Source organism: Corvus cornix, chromosome 3 (assembly GCF_000738735.6).
Source record: "Corvus cornix cornix isolate S_Up_H32 chromosome 3, ASM73873v5, whole genome shotgun sequence".
Lineage (NCBI taxonomy): Eukaryota > Metazoa > Chordata > Aves > Passeriformes > Corvidae > Corvus > Corvus cornix.
In genome coordinates this window covers 102,685,273-102,699,774 of record NC_047056.1, presented here as the reverse complement: position 1 = coordinate 102,699,774, position 14,502 = coordinate 102,685,273, and the positions used below count along the sequence as shown (strand labels likewise).

The window sequence follows — 14,502 nt, the reverse complement described above, 5'->3', positions numbered from 1 at the left end:
TCGGGTTTTCAATTCCTGTCCAGAGCAGCCCTTCAATCATTAGTGGCAGTGATACAAGTTGATACTTGTACTATTTGGACAGTCTTTAGTGGCTGGCAAGCTGTCAAGTCCCTTCCTGTGGAAAAAGAAATGCAATTGTTGGAATGTGTATTTCTACTTCAAAAGAGATTATGACTTCTTCTGTACTTCTGGGCATGGTAGTTAAGACTGAGTATGTCTGCTAGACATGCTACCATCAGGCAGAAAGTTATTCAATTTGTTGAGCTGGTTTTGAGAGGAGAATGTTACCAAGCATGGTAAAATTGCTGCTTTGCTCAGATTATGTATTTTGTGACTCTCAGAATTTGTTTTTCTGAATATAAGTTGCATCTATTGCTGTGAATACACATTTTCAAGAAAAGAAGAGGTGTAGAGCAAATCCGTAACTTTTCATTCAGTAAGTTTGCTGGAAGGTATGCAGCTCAAAAGAAACACAGTGGAATATGAGATTAACAGAAGTTTAATAAGCATATGAACAATCAGACAAAGCTTAATGTATTTATTTAGTCTTCTTATTCCTTGATCCATGTCATATCATTCACAACAAGCATGCCCATGCCACTAAATTGGGAGGAGCTGTTGACTGCAAAGAGACCTGGACAAATCACAGGAATAGGCAATCACCAACCGTGTGGAGTTTAACAAGGGAAGGTGCCGGATTCTGCACCTGGGATGGGGCAACTCTGGATGGACAGACAGACTGGGCAATGAGAGGCTGGACAGCAGTGCCACAGAAAGGGACCTGGGGGTCCTGATCAAAGGAAAGTTTAATCTGAGTCAGCAGTGCCCTGGCAGCCAGGAGGGACATCCCTGTCCTGGGGGCATCAGACACAGCATCGCCAGCCGGGCAAGGCAGGGGATTTTCCCCCTCTGCTCTGCACTGGGGCGGCCTCACCTCGAGTGCTGGGGGCAGTTTTGGGTGCCACAATACATGAAAGACATTGAGCTATTAGAGAGAGTCCAGAGGAGGGCTGTGGGGATGGTGCAGAGCCTTGAGGGGAAGCCGTATGAGGAGTGGCTGAGGGTACTGGATCTGTTCAGCCTGGAGGAGACTGAGGGGAGACCTCATTGCAGTTACAGCTTCCTTGTGAGGAGAAGAGAAAGGACAGACATTGATCTCTTCTCTGTGGTGACCAGGGACAGGACCTAAGGGAATAGCCTGAAGTTGTGTCAGGGGAGGTTTAGGTTGGATATCAGGAAAAGGTTTTTCACCCAGAGGGTGGTCGGACACTGGAACAGCTCCCCTGGGAAGTGGTGACAGCACCAAGATTGACAAGAGCTCAAGAAGCATTTGAACAATGCTCTCAGGCACAGGGTGTGACTCTTGGGGTGTCCTGTACGGAGCCAGGAGTTGGCCTCAATGATCCTTGTGGGTCCCTTCTAACTCAGCATACTCTCTGATTCTAAGCATTGACCATCAGTAGCAGTACTGAATACAAGTTTAAAGGAACAAGTCTGAGTAAGAGAAGAAGCCTTGCCATAGTGACTCAGAGCTTAGTGTGGTGGAATATATTATTCTAGGCTGTGTTTCTTTAAGATGTAAACTGAGAAAAGACTGAACAAGTACAGCCAGAGAGCTCCCTGTCCCAAGCAAAGTCAGGTGTCTATGCAGTAAATTGCAATTGGAATATTTAACATCTCATCTTCAAATAATTTTTAGGCTTTTAGGCTCACAGCTACTGAAACTGTGCTACTAAATGTGTGGATCATCTTGGTCATTAAATTGTTACAGTTATCATTAAACTTCAAAAGACATAAAAAATACATGACTTGCATTCTCTCAGCTTAGTATTTAGTTGATGAACTCCTTTGACAATTGCTCTGAAATTGTTGGGAGTCAAACAGAGAGCATCTCTTAAGGGATGGATAGCATTTTCAAGGTAACTGCCATACAACATCCAGAGTCCCTAGTGTAAAGGGCCTTGGAAAATGGGACATCTCTGATGGGCCTCATTGGGAAGTGGTTGGGACAAGCAACCTAAATTCTCAGAAATGACAGAAAGGGAAAGGGAAGTTGCAATTTGGTTTATAATATAATTCGTCTGTTTAAATACTTTTTGATGTATAAATGAACAAATCACTGCAGTATTGAGGAAAATAAAACAACTCAAAAATTACATGTAGGACGTGTTGTTTGGTTGTTTAATTAAGGGACAGGGTAAAGTTTTGGAAGTGCACAGTAGATTTGTTGAGGGATTTTTTGTTTTTATTTTAGAAGATATTTTCTGGTCAGTTTTGTCTTGAAGTTGTGTGATGCTAAATTTATGCTGTATTATAAAATACAGGAAACTAGATGAATGACAGAAAGTTAATTTGCTAAGCTTTAATTGTCTATAAAATACTGTATAAAATTTGGAAACTTTTTGCAACAGAAGCATTATTGAACTCTGGTATGTACTGTTATTTCCTCTTTATTTTGTTCTACTTTTCTAATTGCATAATTGAGTTACGGAATTGTCACAGGTGTCTGTCAAAAGTTTCTTCCTGTGCTTTGCAGTATTTCAGTAAGCACAAATATATCAGTCCCAGAGAGCTGTGATTGCTCTGTTATTTTTTTCAGTAAAACTCCTGGTTGTAATGGTGATTCAGTACCTGCCTTGTCTTAATCTAACAAATGCTGCACTTTAACCAGTATTCCACATTTTTAAAAATCTGTTCTTTCAGGTTTCCAAAGAGGTGTTTCCAACAGGGAATTCATTTGTTGTGGAAGTGTGGTTTTCATTTTGCGTTTGACATAAAATTTTCATAAATTTTATTGTGAATGATGATGTTAGTATCTCCAGAGATCACACTGAGAGAGTTTACTTTTTATTTCAGTGTATAAAAGAATTATGTTTGCTGCTGCTTAACCAGTCCCTCCTGCTGCCATCCCTGAAACTGCTGGTAGAAAGCGAAGACCAAGACCTTCATGCTGTGGCACTGGAGCAGATAACAGCTGTTGCTAAGGTATGAACAGTTGAATGAACCACCTTTCAGAGGCTGAGGTAATAAGTTAGCTCTTTTATGTTCATGTAGGAAGCAGAGACTACTGAGACACTTAGCATTATTACGGTTTTCCACAGCTACTGTGTCCACAGTGAGCAGTAGCACAGGGCTGGTAAGAGCTTTTATACATGAGGTGATTAAACCTCATAGCACTTCCTTTAAATTACTTAGTATGCTCTTTTAAGTCAATGTGGTGGAAGAGAAACTGTTCAGTTATATGAAATTGATTGTTACCTCTGTGTTCATATTCCCTCACTTTGGGGTTAAGTGATAGCAGTATGTCAGATGACTTAGCTTGTTTCTGACAACTGTGGCATCTGTATACACTTGGAGAGCTGTTGTGTCACTGGTTTTGTTGTGATGGTATGTTTGGGGACTTTCATGCCATTCTAAACAGACTTGATTCCATACTGTAGAGAGTTTCTGGAGAAAAAACCTAAATGCTGTCTTTTTCTTTGGACAAGAACCGAAAGATGTTACTGTATATTTGTCAATTGCTATATAACATTACATTACTGTCTTTTCCCTGTGTATTTGCTTTTCAGCAAGTAAGAAGGAACACCTAGAAGGATGGAAGTCTCTAGGCAAAAGCATTATATCTTTGTTCTGAAAGCCAAGCTGGGTTTAAAATTTTTTGAAGCTCTTAATTGAACTTTTGCATGTGCAGCCTAACTTTCTTGGGCTTTATGTTAGCTGTGGTCTGCGATCTAACATTCCACTGCACAAAAGAAGGAACCAATTGTCTCTGACCTTTTCATGAAAGAGAGTGGCTTTCTCCTCTGACTGAATTGACTGCACTGATAATTTCCAGAATTACAATATTTAGGTAGGAAAGCCTCATCTCTAATATTTCTGAATTGTGCACCTATCTTAGGGAGCTTTTGGTTGTGTATTACGATACAAAATAAAAATTGATGTTATATTTTCCATGTGGTACTTCACAATGAAACTGCCCACATAGAAACAAATGAAACCATATGTCTTTCTAAAACAAGTATCCTCCAAACACAAAAGCTTTGAAAATGTGATTTGTAGGAATTCAGATTAAAATGATAACTTCTTTTAGGGATACCCTCTGTTCTAGTTATGTTGATTGCCCCAAAGTTTTCAGATTCCTTGGTTGTTACAAACTGTGCAAATCATATCCCTTACTTTCACACTATTCTCTTTTAACCAGGAAAGATACTCTCCATCCTCTTCTTCCCAGGATTCTCCCTTAAGTCTCTCTTCATCACTTACTCCTACTCACGTGCTATGTCTTTCCTTTTTATGCATATTGTATTTCAGAAGCTTTCTCTTTTTACATCCTTTGGATAGTTTAAGAAATGATCTGTCTCCTTTCCAGGACTGGTGAAGACTAGCCAGAGGAGTAATGGATCTGGAAGCATAAGGCTCCATTTCACATATTGCTAATTTTCCTTCGAAAGGGCTTTATTACTAAAATGGAAGAAGCACTACCTTTTTTAACATGTTCTCTATGAAAATCTGAAACAGTAGAATGGAAGGTAGCAGGACATATTACATGTAACACACATCTGCTTCTAGCAAAATTCTAATGGCATTGTTAGCATCCAGTTTGAATTTGGAGTGTTTGCTAATAGAGTTTGGTATCTAAGCTAAGAACACATAGGTGTTCCTATTCCCTTTCTTTTACACCAATAAACCACAAATTGTCTGATTTTTTTACAAAAAGTAATTGCATAAATATTAACCACCAAAACAATAGTACATTGATAGTTTTCTTTTACCACCTGCAATTTTGGATTTTATTTCTACAAAGCAAGGCTTTTTTGTAACTTTTAAGCAAGATTATTTCATTGAAAAGCAAGCACAAATCTGATACATGCGTGCACTTTCTCATCTCTATGTTCTTGTTAGGCTTTCAAAATTGACTTTTTTGTTAACAGATGAAAGCTGCTGTATAAGTGACTAATTCTGAAGCTTGTCAGCAGGAATTACTGTCCGAGTACATTTTATTTAACTATTTTAAAAGCATAATGCTGTGCAGTAGCATTTTCTGAATGGTTACTAATTGTACTGCTCTCTTAACTGGCCATTTCTTTCTAGTGTGCTCCAGCTTTCAGTTTCCTACACTGATTACATTATATTGGAGTTTTAGGGCCAGGAACCTTATTAGCTTCTTGCTAGTATAAAGCACTTCGTACACCTGTGCATGCCCAAAATAATATTCTTTTTGGCTTTCTTATACAGGAGGCAGCTTGATAAGCTATTTCTAATTCTTCCTTCTATATTCAGTATTAATTTGAGCACATAGTTCTGTAAGAGTGCTGAATAACCTAGAATTTTCAGAGCAGTTAGCTTTGGTCTAATGTTTCACTTTAAGTCAATGAAGATTTAACTATTGACTTTATTACATCAGGCATAGAGCTCAGCCAGTACTTTGAATGGGACAGTGTTAGAAAAGCAGCAAGTACAGAAAAGTGCTGTGCTAACTGTAAAAGCTGTTCTTACATTGTATAAAAAGTACCTCTTCCTCCTTGTTTTTATATGCATCTCTTACAAGTACATTATTTGCTGCTGTACTAAAAGTGCATATATTACTTAGCTATGGCAATGTTGTCTATTCAGTATAATTTTCTATGCCTGCTTTTTAAAAAACAGTATTCTGACTGTTAATGCTTTTTGTAAAATCCTTAATGAATTTTTCATAGGAAGGCTGTTTCTGCTTACATGAAACACGAAACAGACAAATAACATCTGACAGAGGGGAATCACAGCTATTGATTCCCTGATCCAGTGCTAACACAGCTCACAAACATGGCTGCGAGAAAAATACAGCACTTGCTTGCTGATAGGATGTATTAGTTAGCCATTTGTTGTATGTTGCTGACAGCTTTATGGATGTTTACAGTTAAGGATGATGCTGAAGTGCTGATACTGGGAATTGTACAGCTTTTGCCTGTAATAAACCAACCAAGTTTTTGCGTAAGCTATTTTTGAAATTGCAGACCCCTCTTTTATTGTGTATTTTGTAATGAATTGCTACTTGCCTTTTCTGAGTAACAGAAATAACTATTTTTCCTCTGTGTTGCATAGTGTGTAATTTAAAAAAATCAGTTTACTTAAATAACCTTATTACTGCCAATAAGCCCTTAAAAGTCAGATTGTTTTTGAGAGGGGTTTCAGTGTTGTCTGTGCACTTGGTTATCTTTCAGAGATGAAAACTGATTTTTATCCATCTGACAGAGCAAATAAATATTCTATTGCCTGTTGGTACCTATCATGTTAAAACAGCTAACAAGTGGGGGTTAATATAAGCAGTGCAAATACTTGTTCAATCAATACTTTTAATAGAAACTGGCACCAGAAAAATGTTGTAGTCTGAAATAATACCTTAGTTCCATTTGCATGTTATAATTTCAGTGATGAAATACTGAATCTACCTTTGTAACATGTTTTACTGAAAAATTTAATATGAAAAATCACAAATATTGTGGGGAATAATGGAATTTCTAGTGTTCTCCAGTGTATGCCATTTCTGACTACTCACTTAATGGGGCTTAATCTTTAAAAGAAATAGTTAAATTTTGTGTAAGCTAATGGTGATTATGATAAAATAGCTTTCTCTAGTTTATTTTTCCAGGATTTTTTATGTCACTGTTTCTTTTCCCCTTATTTATTTGTTCTATAGATATATACTTCAGGAAGGAGTAAAATGAAAAGCATTTTTATCTCCAGTAGTATTAGAGAAGGGACTACTCCATGAAACAGCAGTTTCAGTTCTTTACTGCTGTTCAGTCATCAGCAGCTCTTACCTTTCGTAACTTGTGGATTTTATAATGCAGAAGTTACAGGTGAAATATTGCCTCTTGGTAATATCAGAACCTCTGTACAACTGCACAAACAATGCTGATGGGGAATTGGATCATCTGGTTCCAAACCCTGCATGGGCAGGGACACCTTCCACTAGACCAGGCTGCTTGAAGCCCAACCTGGCCTTGAACACTTCCAGGACTGGGGTGTCTACAACTTTTCTGGGCAACCTGTTCCACCCTCACAGTGAAGAATTTCTTCTTAACACTAAATCTAAACCAACCCTCTTACTGGCTGGTTTGGTTGATTTAGATTGGATATTTCCTCTTGTCCTATCACTCCGTGCTCTTGTAAAACATCCCTGTCCAGCTCTCTTGTACTGAAAGGCTGTTATATGGTCTCCCCAGAGCCTTTTCTTCTCCAGGCTGAAAACCCCAATTCTGTCAGCCTGTCTTCATAGGAGGTGTGCTTCAGCCCTCCTAAGATTGTCTTCATGACCTTCTCTGTACCAATTCCAACAAGTCCATGGCTTTCTTGTGCTGGAGGACCCACACCTGGATGCAGTACTCCCAAGTGCTCTTATGACGGCAAAGGTACCACTTGAATGCCTACACTTCAATGCTTGAAAGTAGGTATTAGCCAATACTGAAATAGGAAAGCCAAGGGAGAAAAGTCAGTTCTCCCTTAATGAAATTATCCCCATTAGATCTTTTACTTGCAGTCATGGACATTGTGTGTGAGCATCATGCTAAATCTACACTGTCAAGTTCTGCTGAAGGAGAGTTGGATATGAAAAGTGAAAGCTGCTCCCGTTTAAACCCTCCAGATTTGACTCTAATGAAAAATTTAGCACCCTTAGCATGGAGTTCTAGATAGGCATAATGATTTTTCTCTGACATATACACTCTGATTTTGTCATTATTGTGGGTCATAGTTTATTCACACAGTATGGAAAGTGGCTGGGGTGTTAATTTATGCAGAAGATACCTGCACCTCTGAGACCTGCTTAGACTGCAGTCAGCTGCATTCCTATCACTGGAACAGTGATTCTGGGATTAGCAATAGTCTTAGTTTTATGGCCTACTTAGGGTCTTGGGATAGCAAGGGCTCTGCATCTGCAGGCAGATCAGAAGTGATTCATTAGTAAGATCCTGACTGAGCTGTCTGCCCAGAAAAAACCAGCTTTTTAAAACTGAGATAATAAGGTGGTTGGTTTTTTACTTGCTGGGTTTTACTGTCTTACAGACTCAAAAGAGTGATTTTGAAAATGAAAATGTAGTGTGTTTAGCAGTCTGGATCTGCTGTTGGCTAATATTTGGTATGTATGGCAAGCAAAAATAACTCTGGAGGTTGATTTCCATTAATATTTTTTTGAATGTAAGATTTTGACGATCAAAATTCCATCTGGAACAGCAACCTGGCTCGAACAGATGGAATAATTACAAGTCTAGTGAGGAGTACAAATAGGGCAGATGCACAGGCTCTTTCTTTGAAATACTGCTTTCCAAACTTTTGGTTATTTTTAGCTGTATATATCTGCTAATTAATTGCCAGTGGTTTTCTTTCTTGGTTTTGTGCAATTTCTCCTTAAACTTGGATGAGCTTTTACATCTTACAGTATAATTTGACAGAGAATTCAACAGTGGAAAAAAACCTTTTTTTTTATTTTCTCGTAATCTGATCCCACTAGATTAATTTGATGCTTCATTTTTTTTTTTTTCTTAATGAGGTAATGTTTTTAATTAATCCCTCCATAATTTTAGTGATGTTGCTTTCTGCCCTATGCCATCCAGGCCATCTCTTTTTTTAGATTGGAGAGTCATCGTTTTGCTGAGCAATTTCCTGCATAAAAAACATAACATACGAGACTCTCTATGGTGTATTTTTAAAAAAATACATGCTTTGTGTGTTTGCCTTTTATATTGTTTTAGTATTTTTTTTTTACTTTAATGCTTGTTGTTCTGATTTAAAATGAATTGTAAATAAATGTAGTCTTAAGCTACATTTATGTTGATTTAATTAAAAAAAATCTTACAGTTCTATTTAAGCAGAGCTGTTCAGTATAAGCTGAACAGTATAAGGTGTCTTAATTAAGGTTTGTAAACATGTATCAATTCATTGACAATCTCTGTAGGTTGTTATTTTTATTTAAACTAATGACTAGAAATGTCTCTACGTGTGCAGTTCATACCCAAAAAGTTGACATGATCTGGAGTTGTAAGACTGATAAATAGTCAATTGAGCTTTCCTTGCTGCCTGTTTTTAAATGCAATTCTCATTAAACCTTGGTGTCTTTGTGTTCTTCCCACACCTGCCAGACTCTGCTTAGACTGACCAAAGGATGGTGGACAGTGGCCTTAAGTGCATGAAATGCATTCACAGGGTGCAGTTGCCATCATGTGTCTCCATCCAGTTGCCTGGAGACAACTAAATTACAAAGGTTTCCTCTTCCTGACCAGGTCTTCAGACAGTTTGCAAGGCAGAAAATGGGAAATGTTAATCAGTTTAAATCTGCCAATCTATTTGGGTCTAAGGATAAAGCTATGGGGCACAACTCAAGAGCCTTTTTGTGAGCTGTTTTGTAATGTGTGAAACCACACTGATCATTTCTTTGTGAGTGCAGACAAGTTTCTCTGCTTGTGTGTTGCATGGGCATCTTCATCCCCATAGCGTAGTTCAGATGCTTAATGGTTTATGCTAGGAAAGGTCTTCTTTCAGATTTGTTTCTCTCCATGTTGTAGGTTTTTGGTATAGGAAATCACACTAATCTATAGCACTTTTCCTTAACTGAATAGTAACCTAAAAAATTTTAAATTAAACCTTGCATCTGCTGTCAATCTCACTGCTGTAATTACTGTTTGCATTTTATGTTCATAAAATCAAACAGTGAAGTCCTGTGTAAAGTTCCATCCTACATACAGGTTAAGAATAGAGAACACAGAGCTTCAAGGTGGGAGAGAATATCCCTTCAGCCTCTCATTTCAGAAGAGATGGCAGCTGTTTGGATAATGGCTTAGTATGCTGTGTGGTGTGCTGCAAGGTGCCAACGCTAGAAATTTTGGAATCAGAATTGTTTAGGTTAGAAAATACCTGTGAAGTCTCACTGAGTCCAGCTGTTACCCAGCACTGCAAAGTCCACTCTAAACCATGTCTCAGCCACTTCCCTGGGCAACCTGTTCCAATGCTTGACAACTGTTTCTATAAAGAAATTTTGCCTAGTATCTAAACCTCCTCTGGCACAACCTGAGGATGCTTCCTCCTGTCCTGTCACGTGTTAATTACGAGAACAGGCTGACTCCCATCTTGTTGTAACCTCCTTTCAGGCAGTTGTAGAGAGTGATAATGTTTCCCCTGAGCCTCCTTTTCTCCAGTATGATCACCCCCAGATCCCTCAGCAGCTCCTCTTATGGCTCACTCTCTAGGCCCTTCACCAGCTCCATTGCCCTTCTCTGGATATGCCCCAGCCCCTCAGTGTCTTTCTTGCAAGTGTGGGGCCCAGAACTGGATACAGGATATGAGGTGCAGCTTCACCACTGCCCAGTACAGGGGGGACAATCACTGCCCTGGTCCTGCTGGTCACACTATTTCTGATAAAAGCCAGGATGCCACTGGCCTTCATGGCCACCTGGGCACACTCTGGCTCACGTTCAGCTGCTTGTTGACCCATTTTATTTAATGATCAGCCTGTCTTCATCAGGAAAACATTTCTGTAGTTAACTTTTGGCAGTTATTAAATAATTAAAGACTCAGGTTGGATAGCCTAAAGGCTGGAAATCCCTACAGTTCTTAGAACTGTTTTGTAAACTGGACCTTGTGCTGTGCTAATGAGATCAAAAATGGCTTAATTTCAACTGTAAAGTGTCACTGCCAAATCACCCTGTATACAGTAGTCACATCTTGTGGTCCTGTGTAGCAGTTGAATTGGTCTTCAAGGGTGCTAAATCACTGTCTCATGGGGTGTTTATTACTTGCTGGTACCTAATACATAATTTTTATGGAAAATGAAGCAGAGAGTAACCAGACAATTTTTTTTTTTGCTTTTAAACGTTGAGGTTGTTTTTTAAATGTGTCATAATTTTATTAGTTTATTTGTAACTTGATATGGTGCAGTAATTGAAAACTGATTACTGTCTACCCCTCCTTTGGTCCTTTTTTACCATAGAATCACAGAATGGTTTGGGTTCCAATCCCCCTGCCATGGACAGGGACACCTTCCACTAGACCAGGTTGCTCAAAGCCCCATCCAACCTGACCTAGAAACACTCCCAGGAATGGGGTACCTACAACTTTTCTGGATGATTTGTGCCAGTGCCTTGCTACCCTTACAGTAAATAAATTATTGCTAATACCTAATCTAAACCTGCCCTGTTACAGTTTCATTTTTTTCCCTTGTCCTGTCACACCATGCCCTTGTAAAAAGTCCCTCTCTATCTCTCTTGTAGCCCGTTTTAGGTACTGGAAGGTGCTATAAGGTCTCTCTGGGGCCTTAACATCTCCAGACTGTCTCCCTCTGTCTTCATAAGAGAGGTGCTCCTGCCCTCTGATCATCCTGGCAGCCTCCTCTGAACTCTCTTCAACAGGTCCATGTCTTTATGTTGGGGGTCCCAGAGCTGAATGCAGCACTGCAGGTTGAGGGAGCAGAGGGGCAGAATCCCCTCCTTTGCCCTGCTGCCCACGTTGCTTTGGACAGAGCCCAAGATACAATTGGCTTTCTGGGCTGCAAGGGCACATGCACAGGTCATGCTGACTTTCTTGTCTACCACCATCCCCAAGTCCTTCTCCTCAGGGCTGCACTCAATCCATTCTCTGCTCAGCCTGTACTTGTGCCAACCCAGATGCAGGGCCTTGCACTGGGACTTGTTGAGCTTCATGAAGATGGCACAGGGCCACCTCTCAAGCTTGTCAATGTCCCTCTGGGGGGGATCCCTTCCTTTTTTTGTTTGTATGTAGTTGTTCAATTGTGCTTCCTTAAGTGATAAGTTAACACCGCACTGTATTTCAAAGAACCCAGGAAGGACATATCAAAATTAACTGAAATACTACAGTGTTATTTGTAAAGCTACAGACAAGATTCTCAAGAGAGTATTCTGCTCTCATATATCAAGTAACCATATTTTTTCAGGCATCCAGGGTGTCTCTCAGAGGTAGCAGCTCTGTGCTTCACATCTTTTAATATATTATATATTCTTTCAAAAATCTCATCCTTGCTGTGAGTGCTGATTGAGTCTGTGAATGTTGCCTGTTATATTAACATGTGAAATGTAATGTACTATATTAATATAAAGTGACCAAAATTTAATATACTCTGCTCTGACCTTCCTTAAGAGTGTCATTCTTGATACGGAGATAAATGGTGTGATCTGTGCTGCACTGGGACTTAAAACCTGTGAGAAGTCTATAAAGCTGGTGGTGTAATCCCAAACTGTTAAGCATTCTTATTCCTTAACTTTGTTCAGGTCAAATATTTATATTAATGTGGTAGACTGTTAAAAGACATACCTTTACATATTCTGACATATGCAAAGCGTGTATCCCTGTAGTTAATCCATGGGGAGTACTCCTCTAACTTTGAAGGTCACACTGTACAGTCAGAACCATCATCATAACATGTTCTGGCTGATGGCTGGATCTGGTAATTAATTTTTAATTACTTTGAATTTCTCTTTCTTTGTAGGTTGATGATTCCACTTGTGATGCTGAAATACTCTCCTTGCTCCTCAATGCTAAGTTGGTGGTGAAGTGCATGTCCACTGCCTTTTGCCCACGCCTTATTGACCACCTCCTGGCTAACCAGGGACAGGGAGGCTGGGATGTGGAGGAAATTGCAAAACAGCTGAAAGAAGCAGGGTTCCAGGCAGAAGCTGGGTCCCTCCTGATGGCTCATCGAGGGACCCATCCTGCACTCAGGACTTTTACTGCTGCCCTCCAGGCTGTTCAGCATTGGATCTGAACATGTTGGGTTTATCATCTGTCTGCCTTTTTGCTGGAGACCTTACACAAAAGGGAGAAATTGTTGTTCCAGTGAAGTAACAAAGTAAGTTATTACCTACATTTTGTAGAAAACACATAGCACACAGTAACTTCCCATATGCTTCTAATTGTTTAAAAAAAACTATTGGTGCAGACTGTATCATTCTGTTGTATAATTAGCAAAGCATTGAATCTGATCATCCTTTCAGATCAACGTTAAATGGTTACACTCGGTTACATATAAATGAAACATTAGTAAGGCAGCAGGTTATATACAATTTGTCTTAATTTCTGTAAGTAATTTACTCTTGTCATAATGTAAAACTAATGTAAAAATATAATTACAAAGATATATATGGAGCAAAAAAAAGTCACAAGAGTGATTTTTGAGACTTTCAAAACCTTAAAATTCAGTATTGTGCAATGTTGTTATCACAGCTTTTGTTTGCAATAAATAAAATATTTTGCATTTAATGTACTGTCTCTTCTTTCAGCCTTTTAGATAAATATTTTCTTTCTTCAGCCGCTTTTGCTGAAATTCCTGTCTCTCCTTAGTGATGTTTATTCATGAGGACAAGCTGAAGTTTAAGAGATATTTTTCTCCTCTGTTTGGGAAACCCCATCTCAAATCCGGAACATTTTTGGTACCTTTTGTGAATGTATTTTCAAAGTATTTGCTTATATTTTCCCTAAGTTCTGAAAAATTGGATAAATGTGTATATTTGCAAAATCACACAATATGCTCAGTTGGAAGGGACCCACAAGGATCATTGAGGCCAACTCCTGGCCCTGCACAGGACCATTGCCAGGAGTCACACCATGTGGCTGAGAGCATTGTTCAAATGCTTCTTGAGCTCTGTCAGACTTGGTGCTGTCACCACTTCCCAGGGGAGCTGTTCCAGTGCCCAACCACCCTCTGGGTGAAAAACCTTTTCCTGATATCCAACCTAAACCTCCCCTGACACAACTTTAGACCATTCCCTTAGGTCCTGTCCCTGGTCACCACAGAGAAGAGATCAATGTCTGTGCCCCTCCTCTTCCCTTCACAAGGAAGCTGTAACTGCAGTGAGGCCTCCCCTCAGTCCCCTTCAGGCTGAACAGACCAAGTGACCGCTCCTCACACGGCTTTCCTTCAAGGGCCTTCACCATCGTTATGGCCCTCCTTTGGATGCTCTGTAATAGCTTAATATCTTTCTTACATTGTGGCACCCAAAACTGCCCCCAGCACTCGAGGTGAGGCCGCCCCAGTGCAGAGCAGAGGGGAACAATCCCCTGCCTTGCCCGGCTGGCGATGCTGTGTCTGATGCCCCCAGGACAGGGATGTCCCTCCTGGCTGCCAGGGCACTGCTGACTCAGATTAAACTTTCCTTTGATCAGGACCCCCAGGTCCCTTTCTGTGTCACTGCTGTCCAGCCTCTCATTGCCCCGTCTGTCTGTGCATGTAGGGTTGCCTCATCTCGGGTGCAGAATCTCCGTCAGTTTCCCTTGTTGAACTTCGTATGGTTGGTGATTGCCCATCCCTGTGATTTGTCCAAGTCTCTGCCTTCAAGCGAGTCAACAGCTCCCAGTTTTGTATCATCTGTGAACTTGCTCAGTGTCCCTTCCAGCCCTGCATCCAAGTCATTTATGAAGATGTTGAAGAGCACAGGGCCAAGGTGAACCCCACTAGTGACAGGTCACCAGTCTGATGTCACCCCATACACTGAAATCCTTTGTGCCTGACCCAGTTGCTCA

At 40.0% G+C, this 14,502-nt stretch overlaps 1 protein-coding gene across 3 annotated transcripts in view; it reads left to right on the top strand.

Moving 5' to 3' along the window:
- Positions 1-13,242, top strand: part of NBAS (NBAS subunit of NRZ tethering complex) — a 166,203-nt gene extending 152,961 nt beyond the window's left edge. For all 3 annotated transcript variants that reach the window (XM_010393300.4, XM_019282201.3, XM_010393299.4), the window contains 2 exons: positions 2,857-2,985; positions 12,473-13,242. In XM_010393300.4, the coding sequence (XP_010391602.2) occupies positions 2,857-2,985; positions 12,473-12,748 (405 nt within the window). In that variant the 3' untranslated portion in view covers positions 12,749-13,242. The remainder of the gene's footprint in view (positions 1-2,856; positions 2,986-12,472) is intronic.
- The last annotated feature ends 1,260 nt before the right edge of the window (positions 13,243-14,502 follow it).